At 40.8% G+C, this 12,867-nt stretch overlaps 2 protein-coding genes across 10 annotated transcripts in view; one reads left to right on the forward strand and one right to left on the reverse strand.

Moving 5' to 3' along the window:
* SYNE2 (spectrin repeat containing nuclear envelope protein 2) overlaps positions 1-3,769 on the forward strand; it is a 188,227-nt gene extending 184,458 nt beyond the window's left edge. For all 4 annotated transcript variants that reach the window (XM_064511951.1, XM_064511952.1, XM_064511950.1 and 1 more), the window contains 4 exons: positions 466-657; positions 1,344-1,433; positions 1,657-1,703; positions 2,500-3,769. In XM_064511951.1, the coding sequence (XP_064368021.1) occupies positions 466-657; positions 1,344-1,433; positions 1,657-1,703; positions 2,500-2,725 (555 nt within the window). In that variant the 3' untranslated portion in view covers positions 2,726-3,769. The remainder of the gene's footprint in view (positions 1-465; positions 658-1,343; positions 1,434-1,656; positions 1,704-2,499) is intronic.
* A 2,245-nt stretch (positions 3,770-6,014) lies between these two features.
* ESR2 (estrogen receptor 2) overlaps positions 6,015-12,867 on the reverse strand; it is a 91,846-nt gene continuing 84,993 nt past the window's right edge. For all 6 annotated transcript variants that reach the window (XM_064511959.1, XM_064511958.1, XM_064511956.1 and 3 more), the window contains one exon: positions 6,015-11,393. In XM_064511959.1, the coding sequence (XP_064368029.1) occupies positions 11,222-11,393 (172 nt within the window). In that variant the 3' untranslated portion in view covers positions 6,015-11,221. The remainder of the gene's footprint in view (positions 11,394-12,867) is intronic.

Below are 12,867 nucleotides of genomic sequence, written 5' to 3' on the forward strand. Positions count from 1 at the left end.
CACCGCAAAATGAAGAATAATGTACTTGCTTCTCTGCAGCCCCTTCTTGAACCTGCTCTATCAGGCAGGCAGGCAGGCAGGCAAGTGGCAGGTTTCTGAAATGGACTAAGAGATTGTCTGTGTAAGACATTTTTCTAGTATTGGGGATCATAATTAAGTTCCTTCTGGACAGTCTTTACACTGGAATAAGACTGCCCACATCCAAGGTTTAGGTCTGGTCCCTATGGCTTAATTACTGCTAGAACTATTTCACATCAAAGTTTGAGGAGGTGCAGCAGTATTTTTAAGAGAACTTAAATCCTTATTTAACTGTAGCAGCCATTCCTGTGTGTTGTGGATTGTCAGGCAGGTTGAGTTGTTCTTTAAAGCCTTCCAAAGTTCATCCTTTTATGATAACATCCTCAAAGTTGAAAGTAATAGTTTGTTGCACTGTTGAGATTTTTTGTTTATTTCATTTTTTTTAAGCAACTGGAGAAAGAGCTGTTGGAACAGCAGCTTAAAGTAAACTCACTCCAAGAACTCTCCACTTACCTGCTGCTTAAATCAGATGGTGAAGATTACATTGAAGCTGATGAGAAGGTCCATGTTATTGGAAAGAAACTGAAACAGCTTATTGAGCAAGTTTCACATGACTTGAAAACAATACAAGGAAATCTGGTGAGTCAGAGTTTAAATACTTGTCATGGATCTTACTGAAAAATAACAACTTATTAAGAGTAAAATTGTTTCTAAAAGACTGACTTAAAACTTAAGTGCTTCCACCTTCATAAATTGAAACAAGAGCAGTTCTGATCAGATATAAGGAAAAACTGTTTCACCATGAGGCTAGTCAAGTATTGGAACAGATTGCCCAGCTGGGTTGTGCAGTCACCATCCTTTAGGAATTTCAAGATCAGATGGGATAATGTCCTGAGTGTAACCTGATCTAATCTCATAGCTGACCCTGCTTTGAGTAGGTTGGACTAGATAAACTTCCTGAAGTCCCTTCCAACCTGGATTATTCTATGATCCATACCAAATACCAGGCTAGGAGTGTGTAATAAACATCATGGAAGGAGTTCAGTAGTCCACAGGAGTACATTGTTCATCAGTGAGAGTTGTCAGATGGGGTGTTCTCAAGCTAATACCTGTACACATCTGCTCCAATACTGTTCCTTCTGGCTGTGCATGGTAAAACATTTGCCTGTGCCAGAAAAATTGGAACATCTGTTTCCACTTGGTTGCGTACACCTAAAGAGGTACCTGGCTGTGCACCTATGGAGAGGCAATGAAAGACGGCTCTTTGCACTTCTGCTGTGAGTTTTGACATGCATTTTTAAGAGGAAGGTGTGGTTACCTTATAGGATACCACAGCATTCCTGCCAGTTCCAGATGACCTGGACTCAGGAGCCTATCATCCAGTGGCAGCGAAATCCAGCCCTCCTGTAAAGAAGGCAAGTATTTTTTTTTTGATATTTATACTGTCAGCATATGGCATGTTTGGACATATTTAGCCTATAACTTTCTCAGATGTAGTCATTTTACCTTTGAGATGCATATATCTTATAACAGAATGTACAACAGGACTAAAAAGTTTACAGCTATCTTTTTTGAGAAAGAGAAATTCTTTGCTATATTTTGTCAAACCTGGATAATAAAAGCTATTTCTCTCAATAGGCCACCATACGGAGAACTGTAGCTGGCAGAAGCAACAGCAGCACCAGGTACTATTTTATTTTATCCTGATCTCTTTAAAGACTAGTAGTGATGGCAGAGGCAAGTGGAGTACAAGACTCAAAGAAACCAGAGGCAGCTGTTCTTCATATGTTAACTTACAAGTGGAGGTAATTTGTGCCTCTGCCTACAAGTTCAGGGCAGCTTAGGGAACTGTTTTCCTTTAGCATCCTTGCTTCTAAGCCTCTGCACTGATATGCAGCCTTTGCTTGTCTTTACTCTTGAGGAAATAGTTTTTTGTGCCAAACTGGGGAATATTTTAATTTTAAATCTTCCTTTAATCCCACTGGCATAGCTGGACAAAGAAACTAGCAACTCAGAACCACTTAATAAAAACTGACTGTGAAGGACTAAGGGAGCACTACGCATCTAGTACCTAGAGTCTATTCAAAGGACTGAACTCTCTAACGCCAGGGCAGAATGCAGCCTAATCAGCCTGAATGGTGGCTTTCCTTATACTATAGTAGGCATTTACAGTGGTTTGTTCCTCTGCTGGAAAAATTGAGTTTGCAACTCAAAAATAGGGTAAAACCCCACTGACCTGAGCTATTACAAAGAAATGTTTTTTTTTCGGTAAGAAGGAAGGAAAACCCAAGGCAATAGCTAGCTTCCTGCTGAGCAGTTTTGCATGCTTTCACGTTTTATTTAAATTTTTTTACGTGCATTGCATTTTCCTGTAGCACTACAGCCCTGCATCTTGCAAGGGCAGTCTGAACCCTAGAGAGGGAGTTAAAATAACTTACTTCATTTAAACTCTAAAGTGCTTTTATGTTTTTTCCTTTTCAGAGGTGAAAGCCATCCACATACTACTCAAGCAGTTCCTCGGTCCCCCTCCTTCTTCTACCGTGTATTACGAGCAGCTTTACCCCTCCAATTGTTCTTTCTACTGCTTTTGCTTCTGGCTTGCATGATTCCATCTTCCGAGGAAGACTACAGCTGCACCCAGGCAAACAACTTTGCCCGATCTTTCTATCCCATGCTGAGATATACCAATGGTCCTCCACCAACTTAGAAAGCAGCCTGTGAATCTTCAGCTATACCAAAACACACTCTTTGTGGTGCTTATTTTCATGCTGCTAGCATCAATCAAATGGTGAAGTCACCTGATTAAATACAGAAACTTGTATACTGTGTTAGTTCCCCAAACCAGCCACTACAGCACCTGCGCGTCCTACGCACCAATGCCCAACTCTGCTGCAGCTAAATAATGCCTCACATTCATAGCCTCCCTTCCCTGTCACAGGGAATGTGTTAAATTTCACATCTCAAAATGTATATCTTGACAAAATTTCAACATTTTTTTGTACAGAAAACAGATTTTTTCTATAGATTTTTAAACTATAAACAACACAGTTTATACTTTGATGGGATAGATGATACAATTTTTATAGCTACAGTGGTCTTAAGCATATGAGGTAATCAAGTACCATTCAAAAAAACTACTGAATTATTAGATGCAGAAGCTACATAACAATAATGTTATACACAGTAATGTCACGGGTTAGCAGGATAAACATGCAGTTGAAGAGGCACTTTGCCTACAACAACGATTGCACACAGTTCACATTATCTGTATCTTTTGATATTCGTAGAAACAAAATTTACATTTTTTGAATCTTTGTTACTGTATTTTATTCATCTAACACATTCAATAAAAGGATGCACATTTGTTTTACATGCAGTGTTCTAGTGGTTAGGACTGCTGTGTTGTCTTTTTATACCACTTTTGAAATAAGAAATTGCTAAATTGCATGGAAGTGGTTTATAATGCACATATTTTCTAGATGAAACCAATTATGTAGACTATCCCTGATGTATACAAATAATGTAATGACTTTTTTTTAATGATCGATTTTTCAGTTTTTAACCTGCTGAATAGTGTACAGTATCTTGGGAGAGAATTGTGCATTTTTATATGCTAACTGTAAGATTCTTCCTCTTTGAAATGAAACTAACACTTTAGGCAATGGCTAGAGAAAACACTGTGTACAGTCAGTTTTGACATTGCTTCTTGGTTGTACAGTTTGAGTATTCTCATTAAAATTCTGCCAATGTCTGCAGGGATTTTGGAGTGTCTAGTGGGGGGGGGAGGGAAGCTATCAGCAGTGCAGTCCAACAGCACCAGCCCTGCTAGCACTGTACAAAAGGTGACTTTTACTTATTTTCATGCTAACACAACAACAGCCTCAGAAGCAGCGTAACTACTCTCTGGCTTAACAGAGAAAAAGTTTAAAAATTCAGAAGTTGATTATGTGTGCCAGGGCACAGATCTTTTCCTTTACAACTCTCTGTAGTGTCCTGGAGGAAAAACACAAAGTTAAACAAACTCATGCTTATTACTAGTATGAAATGCTGAAAAATTTTCCTGGCATGGAACTGGTTTTCTAAAGCATGAGTTACAGCAGCTGTGAAGGATGGGAAGAAGGGCACATCAAGGCAAGCTCAGTGGAACAGTAAGGAGTCTGGTTGCACTCTAATTTTTTTTATGCTTAGCAGTAGTGAAAGTCATCTAGGAAATAGCAACCCAATTTCTTTAATGCTTACCCATAGAAAACAGGATCTGAGAAGAGCCTGTGAGAATTTTCCTGTCCCATCTACACTTGTCACCATTGGTGGCTGCTTATTCCCCATCTTCTTGCAGAGGGATTTATGAAGTTGCTTTGCAGTCTTACGTTCAGAAAAAGACAGTGACTGTAGCAAACAGCTAGTGTCTTCCCAACCCCAGTGGCAGAAAAGCATTATATATGACCAGAATTTTTAAAATAATACATTGCTTGTAGTATGGCTAAACGGGCAAATGTAGCACCATGGGCTAGGAAAATCAAAGCTTACATTGTTGGTAATTCAGAGCAGTAGTACCCTACAACACAGTAGGGCCTACCCATACTATCTGCTCAAATAAATATAGGTTGAGATACCTTCAGCTCCATACTGAAGGGTCTCAACAACACTCTCAAGTAGAACTACCTGTACTCCAGGTTAAAAAAAAAAAGCATAGATCTGGCAATGCTTTAAGACTAAGGAGCTTTCATAGCCTTTAAGCCTGCAGAGCACAGTTTGTGGAGCTTTGACCATGGATCCAGACTTCTGCTACAGCTACCAGAGTTTTAGTAGTGCTGCACTGCAAGACAAAGAATGGGAACTCCCAACACACATGCGCGTGCGCACACACATTTATCATAATCTTGTATTTTGAAAGCAATTACTTTCAGATGAAGCTCATTTACAGTTCTATTTCTGTAGAAGTCAGCCAACTCTAACCACTATTTCATTGCCAGGTTGTCACAAATGCCCATGCAAACCTTTCTGCCAAGGACTAATAGTCCATTGCTGACATGATATTCAGCTCCTCTGCCATTAAGCAGCCTATGGAAGGGGGAGAAAATTGAACAATGTTAAAAGGGCTAAAGAAAAATCTCACAGCCTGCAATTTCCTTTCATTATGTACAGTTATATCAAATTGTTGAGCTGATATAATCTATAATATGAGGCATTTTCATGAAATTATCTCCCAATCTCTCAAAAAAAAAAAAAAAAAAGCCCTTGGAAAATAAGTTAAATTTTTTTTTTTTTCTCCAAAACCTATTTTAAATAGTTTTACTCCCAGTTGATTATAACCACTGCATTGTAGGCTGACACTGATGTCTGCTTCAAACAAGTCATTATCTAGACTCACCCATTTCTTAGTGTCTTCCTTTCTCTCAGGACTGGGTTGTTAGCTGTCAGTGAAGATTTTAAAAAGGCGAGAGGGTGAGCGTGCGCAAGTGCATGCACGCTTTTGCACTTGCATCCTGTGCACAAGTGAAACCAGGCCAAAAGGAGTTTGGAGATGAAGTCATTTCTGTGGCTGAGAGATGAGACATCACGCTGTGATTTCAGCTACAACCACCCCCCATCCAAAAAAAAAATAGTCAACACCAGTTCTGCAAGCATGCAAAGCAAAGGAACATTTACTGTGAATTGGCGCACATGCGTGTGCGCGTGTACACACACACACACACACACACACATACACATCACTATTAAATTTGCCCTCCTGCATAGGTTTGCTAGTCCCGAAAACCCTAGGAGCACAACCTACAGCTTCTCTCTGCCTCGATAGTCACTTGATGTCATGAAACTTCCATGAGAACTCCAGTACCTGACAAATCAAATCAAGCTATAGATTGTAAAGCGACTGTGGAGTTAAGGCTGAGACACTTAGTCACACACAGACACCATGATCACATATATCTTATTACCATGAAACCAGGCTGAAATCAGCTAGAGGAAAGAGATGAACAACAAAAAAAAGCAACAGCTTTAGATTTCATGATACCTGTTTATTCAGCCACAACAATCTACAAGTGAATGAAGTGCACAGCACTAGAAAAATACTGTAAGTTCACAAAATTAAAAAGCAGCTGAGGAAAAGGTAGAGTTTTCCCCCCCCCATATGTATAACATACAAGAAAGTATTTCAAAAGGCACCAAATTCAGTCCTAAAACCCTTTCCATTATAAACTTTCAGTAAGGGTAACTATTTGCATTTGTCTTAAAATTTAGAAAACAGTGAAACTAAAACCACATATGAAGCAAGGTTTAGAACAGAATTTCTGGGGGAAATAGCCATAAGAAACATACAGTATTAACTCTTAAGGGATATGCTAACGCCTTAGAAAGCACATGACTGATATGTGAAGAAGCTTTTGTCTGTTTAGACAGGATCGGCAGAAGCTGGCATTTCTCTAGCACGGCAGTCTTGGTTTATTAATGTATTTAAATAGAAATCACTGATATTGAACAATACATCAGGAGTGTGACTCCTATGCATAAAGACGGCAAAAGAGTTTAAAACTATCCAGATCATAAACGGAACGATGTCTTGGCTATGAACCACAGTATGCCATTCAACTCACCACAGTTCAGTTCAGTAGTAAAAACACTGTGAAAAACAAATGTACATAGTATTATTTTCCATAATTTAGCAGTCCACTTTTTTCCACTTTTCATATTCACATTTACAATGCTCTCTTCAGTATTATTTTAGGCACTGGTTCAGCACAATGTATGACCATGCCCTTAACTGCTCTGCTGAATGAGAATCTTGCAGGACATAAATAATAACGTCAAATGATTTCTTCTTAGAAGAATGCTGACAACATTTCCATGACTCCCAGCTCTGATGGTTTGCAACAATCAGAGGATCTCACACCATTTAAAGAACAGGTACAGCCTACAGCCGGGCTGGGAATAAAGGCAGCTGCTGGGACAGTGACTCTGTCCTTTGGCTGCGCCAGCTTACACCAGCCAAGAACAGTTATAAGCTATCCTGCCGTCCAAAGAACTGGCCAGAAGATCAATATTCAGCTCTATGAAACAGCAGCTCCTGTGACAGGAGATCAGACTGTGCTCACTTTCAGGCTTCTCAAACTGCTCATTCAAAAAATGAAGCCATGCAAATCCATACTTTGTTTTTAATCTTAGCTACCACAGTAAGAACAGCATGTTTCCCATCGGCACTTATCTTGGAGAGGGCGGGGAAGGGCAGGGAAGGAAGAGTACCTTCTATCCTTGCCATGTGCTCACTGCCCTAAAGTCAAAATAGAACTATAATGACAACCACATTTTTAATATATGTGGGTTAAAGCACATCTTAGGAAAGAACAGCTATTTCATCAACACACAACTATTTTCCATCATCTGGACAAAGGAACAACCTTGGATGCACAAAAGCATGCTTTCTGGGCCGGCTTTTAAAAACCACTCAGTCCAGCTTAATGAAGAAAGCAAGCTCAGGTGTGCTTCCCGTATAGTTAGGATCCAAACCCAACAGGACCATCCAGCAGCAGCCCCACTACCCCTTCAGACCACGGTCTTGTCCATGGCCATTAGTGATACTTGGCCTCCTCAGGATGAGCTGCCACGTGGAACTCCCTTTTATGCCAATTTATACATATATATTTTGAATCTCCTGAAAGCAATTCTAAATTACATTTTCCAGTAAAGGCCAAACAAGAGAAAAATTCTTACCTCAAAGAGGCTGATCACTGCTGACAGTTAGAAAAAGGACCATGAACCAACTTTCTGATTGTATTTTTAGGATCTCTTTTTTAAACTACTCTGAAGACATAAACACAGCAAACGTCTTCCACATCCAGCATGCCATCAGAAGGAAAAGAAGGCAGCTCCAGCACTTAAAAGGATGCTCTCTTTCCATCAGAATGCTCCCTGTATGGATCTACATTCAATCATTACGGAATTAACAGCAGATACATCCATGGAAAGATGCACATTTATTTAAAAAAAAACAAACAATAACACTTTGTGGGCTACCTGTCTTCGTTTGCTGCACGCTTTATTGGAGAACCCAGCCTGTGGGACACTGTCTCGCAGGAGAGCATCCCAACACATCTTTCCCGCTCTGACTGGCAATATGACAGACGGCACCAAAAATGCATAATCAGGCACAGAGGTGTGGAAAAGACCTACCGTTCCTGGAGACAAATCAGATGTCGCATACCTGCCTCAAGTAATCCAAGAGTCACCTCATTTCTCAAAAATCAAGGCTGTTTTACAGTTTGGTTTTAATTCCACGCTTGAGAGGAACGTCAACATGCTTTTCATAGCACGCATAAGGAGAAGTTTGGTGGTTTTCTTAAACCAGTGGCAACTGGAATTCCCACACGGACCAAGTTTGCTCACCTCCATGAACATCGCAGAACCACAGCATAATTTCAAGCAGAAACAGCCACCTCTGGCAAGGTCCAGGCTCAGCGGCAGAAGCTGATGTAGGACAAGGCGTGAAATGCCATAGCAAAACCGTGAAGGAAACACCCCCCTTCTTATTTCCTCCTAGGCCCTTGCAGTCCATCAGCACTGCATTCATTCACACTGAAAATGGGAAAGCCCCACAATATTTTAACTGAAATGCATAGTGGCAGTTTTCTTCAGACTTGGCACAGATGCTCACTCTCAACACCTGGAATGCAGTATCTGAGAAAGTCTGTGAGATTCAGACCTGTGATAAACCCAACACTTAACTCAAGAGTTGAACACACTCTTGTTTATTCATTTTGTCACACAGCTACTTGTTTATAAGCTGTGCCATTTTAATGGGACATACCTTCTATTTGTCCAAATATACATACAGTTATGTTAATCCAAAAGATCCAACAGCTACTGGCTGTTGCCCATTTTAAAACACAATTAGTAACTTTAAAAAAACGATGCTCATTAAGATGAAAAAACTGTCCAAATCACAGCGTTTTCCTATTTATACTGTGCTTTACAGCATGTAAGTAACAGCATGTATGAATTACAATGTGTGGCATGAATTTGCACCACTGCCCTTATAGAAAGTCAGTCCAGAGCAAAGTAAAGGTCCCTTTAGAAGTTAAGATTAAGATTTATACCCACTCTTTCCCATTTTCCTTTGAAGAGGTTTATTTCAAGATTGCTCATAAATTCAGCACTTCTAAAGCAAAACAAAACAAAAAAATCACTTAAACATTTCTTCGAAAAACTGTATTAAAAAAAAAGATTATACAAGAGAAGAAAAATCAGAGAAAGAACAATACAACAGGCATTTAGGCCAAAAGGTGATCAAGCCCGAGAAACACTGAAACATGTCTGCTTCACAGCAGAACTTCACTCAGAATGAGCAAGTACCGATGAATTCAAGACTGTACTTACATTTTTTTCTTTCCATTTGTAGTAGTAAATATTACATTCATTTAGAAGGGCACTGCTATATTACATTTTATTAAAAATAATAAAAAGGTAGCTAGTAAAAATTTAGACCATCATCCGCATCTGGTATAGTACAAGATCAAAACAAGACTACAGATTCATATAACTTGCTGAAAACTCTTCATGCCCCTCCTATAAAAAACATTATCCTTGACTTCAAAAAACATCAGCGCCAAAGGTTTGAATAATATTCAAAGTATGCAAATGGCATACTCATCAAAGTCCCTAATCCAAAAGACTTATTTGGGTTAAAAGAGACTTTAGGTGTGATCCCAATTTAATTTCACCCTACCCAAAAGGCTCCAAACATGCATCAATAATATATTTAGACATACCCATTTACAGCGATTGCAATTCTTGCTCACATCAAAATACAATATTGGCAGTTGTCAGAACAAAAGATGCCATCCTGCTTTTCGCTGAGGTTATAGGCCAGGCTAATTCTCTTTTTTTGGCTCAGTGCATCTTAAACACATACAGAAATCAGCACAGCAGGAGGGTTTAGACCTACATTGTAAGTGAAATTCAAACAAGTCATCACACTTGAGAAGTGAAGGAAGTCCCAGAATCGTCATCCGTTTCACGTCTTTGGGGGATCGTATCCAAGATATGAAAAGCACAGCAAAGGGTGTGATGCACTTTGAAAACAAGCAAGCGGCAAACCTGCGGGAAGCAGGCAAAAGCAGCTCCCAGCTTAGCTCCCCATCCACTGCTGTGCCCCGTGCAAGACGGCTGCAAGAGGTTTCGGAAGGGCACTGCATAACTCCATACACTAGCCCAAAGGGGAGCGAGGATGGTTTGTTTCGAGCTCATTTCACAAGCCCTGATAAGCAGATCATACACAAATGCCAACAGTTAATGCTCACATATCAACCTTTTGTACCTAAACATTATAATAGATTTAACATCATTAATAAATATATAAAACAACATGTTAATCTCACAGACAAACATATTTCAACGGTTAGCATTGACTGAAATAACCAGGCAGCGTTGTCGTCATTTAAAGCACTGAAGAATTATACACAGCTAATAACACGAGTGTTGAGAACAAGCTCACAAAATATAAATTTAAGCTTGGTTTTACACTTCTGAAGAGACTCGAAATTGGCCCTAGAAGCTATTCTGAATAGCCTTCAAATGAAGCGTCCCCCTTGCAGCCATTGCATATTTATGAAGAGAGGAAACTCCTTTACACTGTATATGTATCTCGGCACTTTATCTAGATCACCTGCAAAGCAGATGCTCCTCAGTGACCAGCACACACAGGTAAGCAAATCTCTCCCAAACGATGCAGCCGTACATTTCACACAACCTCATGCTAAAAGAGGTGATAGTCTAGTCAGTGCTTAAAAGCATTGGTCTGGGAGAAAGAGACCTAGGACCTGACCCCTAGCCGTGACACAGACTTCTTCTGTCATCCTAAACCAGTCACTTCACCTCTTTGTCTCAGTTCACCTACCTTTAAAAAGGAGAGGCAGTAATTCCCTCTCTCACAGTAGTGTTCTGAGGCTTAATTTCATAAGGTGCTTTTTGAGAGTCTCAGAAAAGGCACTATAAAAGTGCAGCTATTATAATGTCAGAAACGTGGACAAAGTTGTGTGTCTCACAAGCCTTTCCCAAGATACCCATGTGCAATCTAAAAGAGATGAGGACTCGCACTAGGTCACCTAATCGTCAACGGTCCCACCACAGTAGCTTTGTTTTCTCCCATAACTTTGAATAAGCTTCGCATTTTTAACTCCAGGTCTCGATGGAATTAGTGGACTGCCCTGTTTCACAGACCGTCTCCAGTCTCCATTTGTTCTAATGGGCCAAATTCGGGATTTGTGACTGGGGACTTCCTTTGCCCTCGGAGAGTGTGTGCATTCAACATCTCCAGCAGCAAGTCATAGACTGGGACCACGTTTTTACACTTCATGCTCAGGAGATGCTCCATTCCCTTGTTACTGTGAATGAGAAGAGAAAACAGGTCAGCGGTCCAGGTTCAACAGTGCGGGGAGGGACAATGCACTCATGGCTTCAAGAGAGTCCTCTTTTTATTAGGAGTTAAGAGGATTCAGCTGCTGTAGTCCCTAGGGTCACTCAACACTATCAACAGTAACAGCATCCAAATACTTTGGGGCCAAGAGTTTTACCGTCCAGGAAATCAAGATTCATTTTACACCACAAAAACTGACTTTAGAAAGCGATTCAGATGTGCTGGTCCTATTGAAGTCAAAGAGAAAACCTCTTCGGTACTGTAAATATGGGAGGTCCACACTCTGCACTTTTATATGAAAGGCACCTTTACAATATGTAGCTGCAGCGACTATCTACCTTTCCTGACTGGATGAACACCAAAATGCACTGGCTAACTTCTAGCAGTTTGTTTCCTCTCCACCCTGCCCAGTGTGAGATCCTTCAGACAGCTATAGGCTTTACAAGTCATTTTTTTTGTTCAGACAGTAATACACCTTGTTAGTTTGAACACTCTGTGGCTGTATCACTATTTGGATTAACAGTAGTTAGTTATTACCAAAACATAGCAGTTGCATACATAGGCACTTCAGATACAGTCAAGGTTTGGGGGCTGAAAACCAAGAGTGCTCACTCAACACGGACATTAACCCAGCGGAAGGGCTGGCAGCCAGCCAACGATGGCTGGCCTGGTGGATTAGATTGGGAGAGGGGCAAGGTTTCCAAAAAAATGAGGGTCTGCTGCAATTCAAGTTACAAACCTTTTAATGGCAAAGGAGGAGGAAAGGACTCCTTGCCAGCTCTGGAGGGTCCTGCATCACTTGGTAATCAAGGCTGAGAGCACCAGCTATTTCCAAAATGGAGTGTAATTGGCTGACTAGAGCTAACCAATGTAAAGGAGACAGACTGCAACAAGCAGGCTCCAGACTTTGGCTGAGGCAGGCATGGCATAAGAATTCATGTTTTAACAAGAAAGAATACAAACCATGCAAGGATTTGCTACCTTTTTTTGTGCCATGCCGGAACAAGTGCTCCTGCAATGCCATGAGGCAGTGTCCCACCACACTGCGGACATCCAGATCACAGCAGTGCCTCAGAGCTGTGAAGCAGGTTCAGCTGTGGCTGGTACAGAAAGCTTCTGTAGGGCCAGCCCTCAGACTCACCACCAGTTCACTAACTAGCCGTGAAAAGCTGCCTCCAGCACAGTCCGTGCCCTGCTGCTGCCAACCTTTCTTGCAGGAAGCCCATCTTGGAAGTGGCTGTCCCTCTACTGATGACCCCATGTAAAGTCAGATATGCCCATCTGCTGTTTGCACGTTGCAGCCCAGCCCCAGGACTCTCACGAAGACTTCCTTGGACTCCACGTCCAAGATGTATGACAGCTTTGTGAACAGTGGGTCTCTGGGAAACAATTAAAAATGACAACTTTAAAAGTCAAGTGTCTGTTTGCAGGGCCCTGCTCAA

This window comes from Dromaius novaehollandiae, chromosome 5 (assembly GCF_036370855.1).
Source record: "Dromaius novaehollandiae isolate bDroNov1 chromosome 5, bDroNov1.hap1, whole genome shotgun sequence".
NCBI lineage: Eukaryota > Metazoa > Chordata > Aves > Casuariiformes > Dromaiidae > Dromaius > Dromaius novaehollandiae.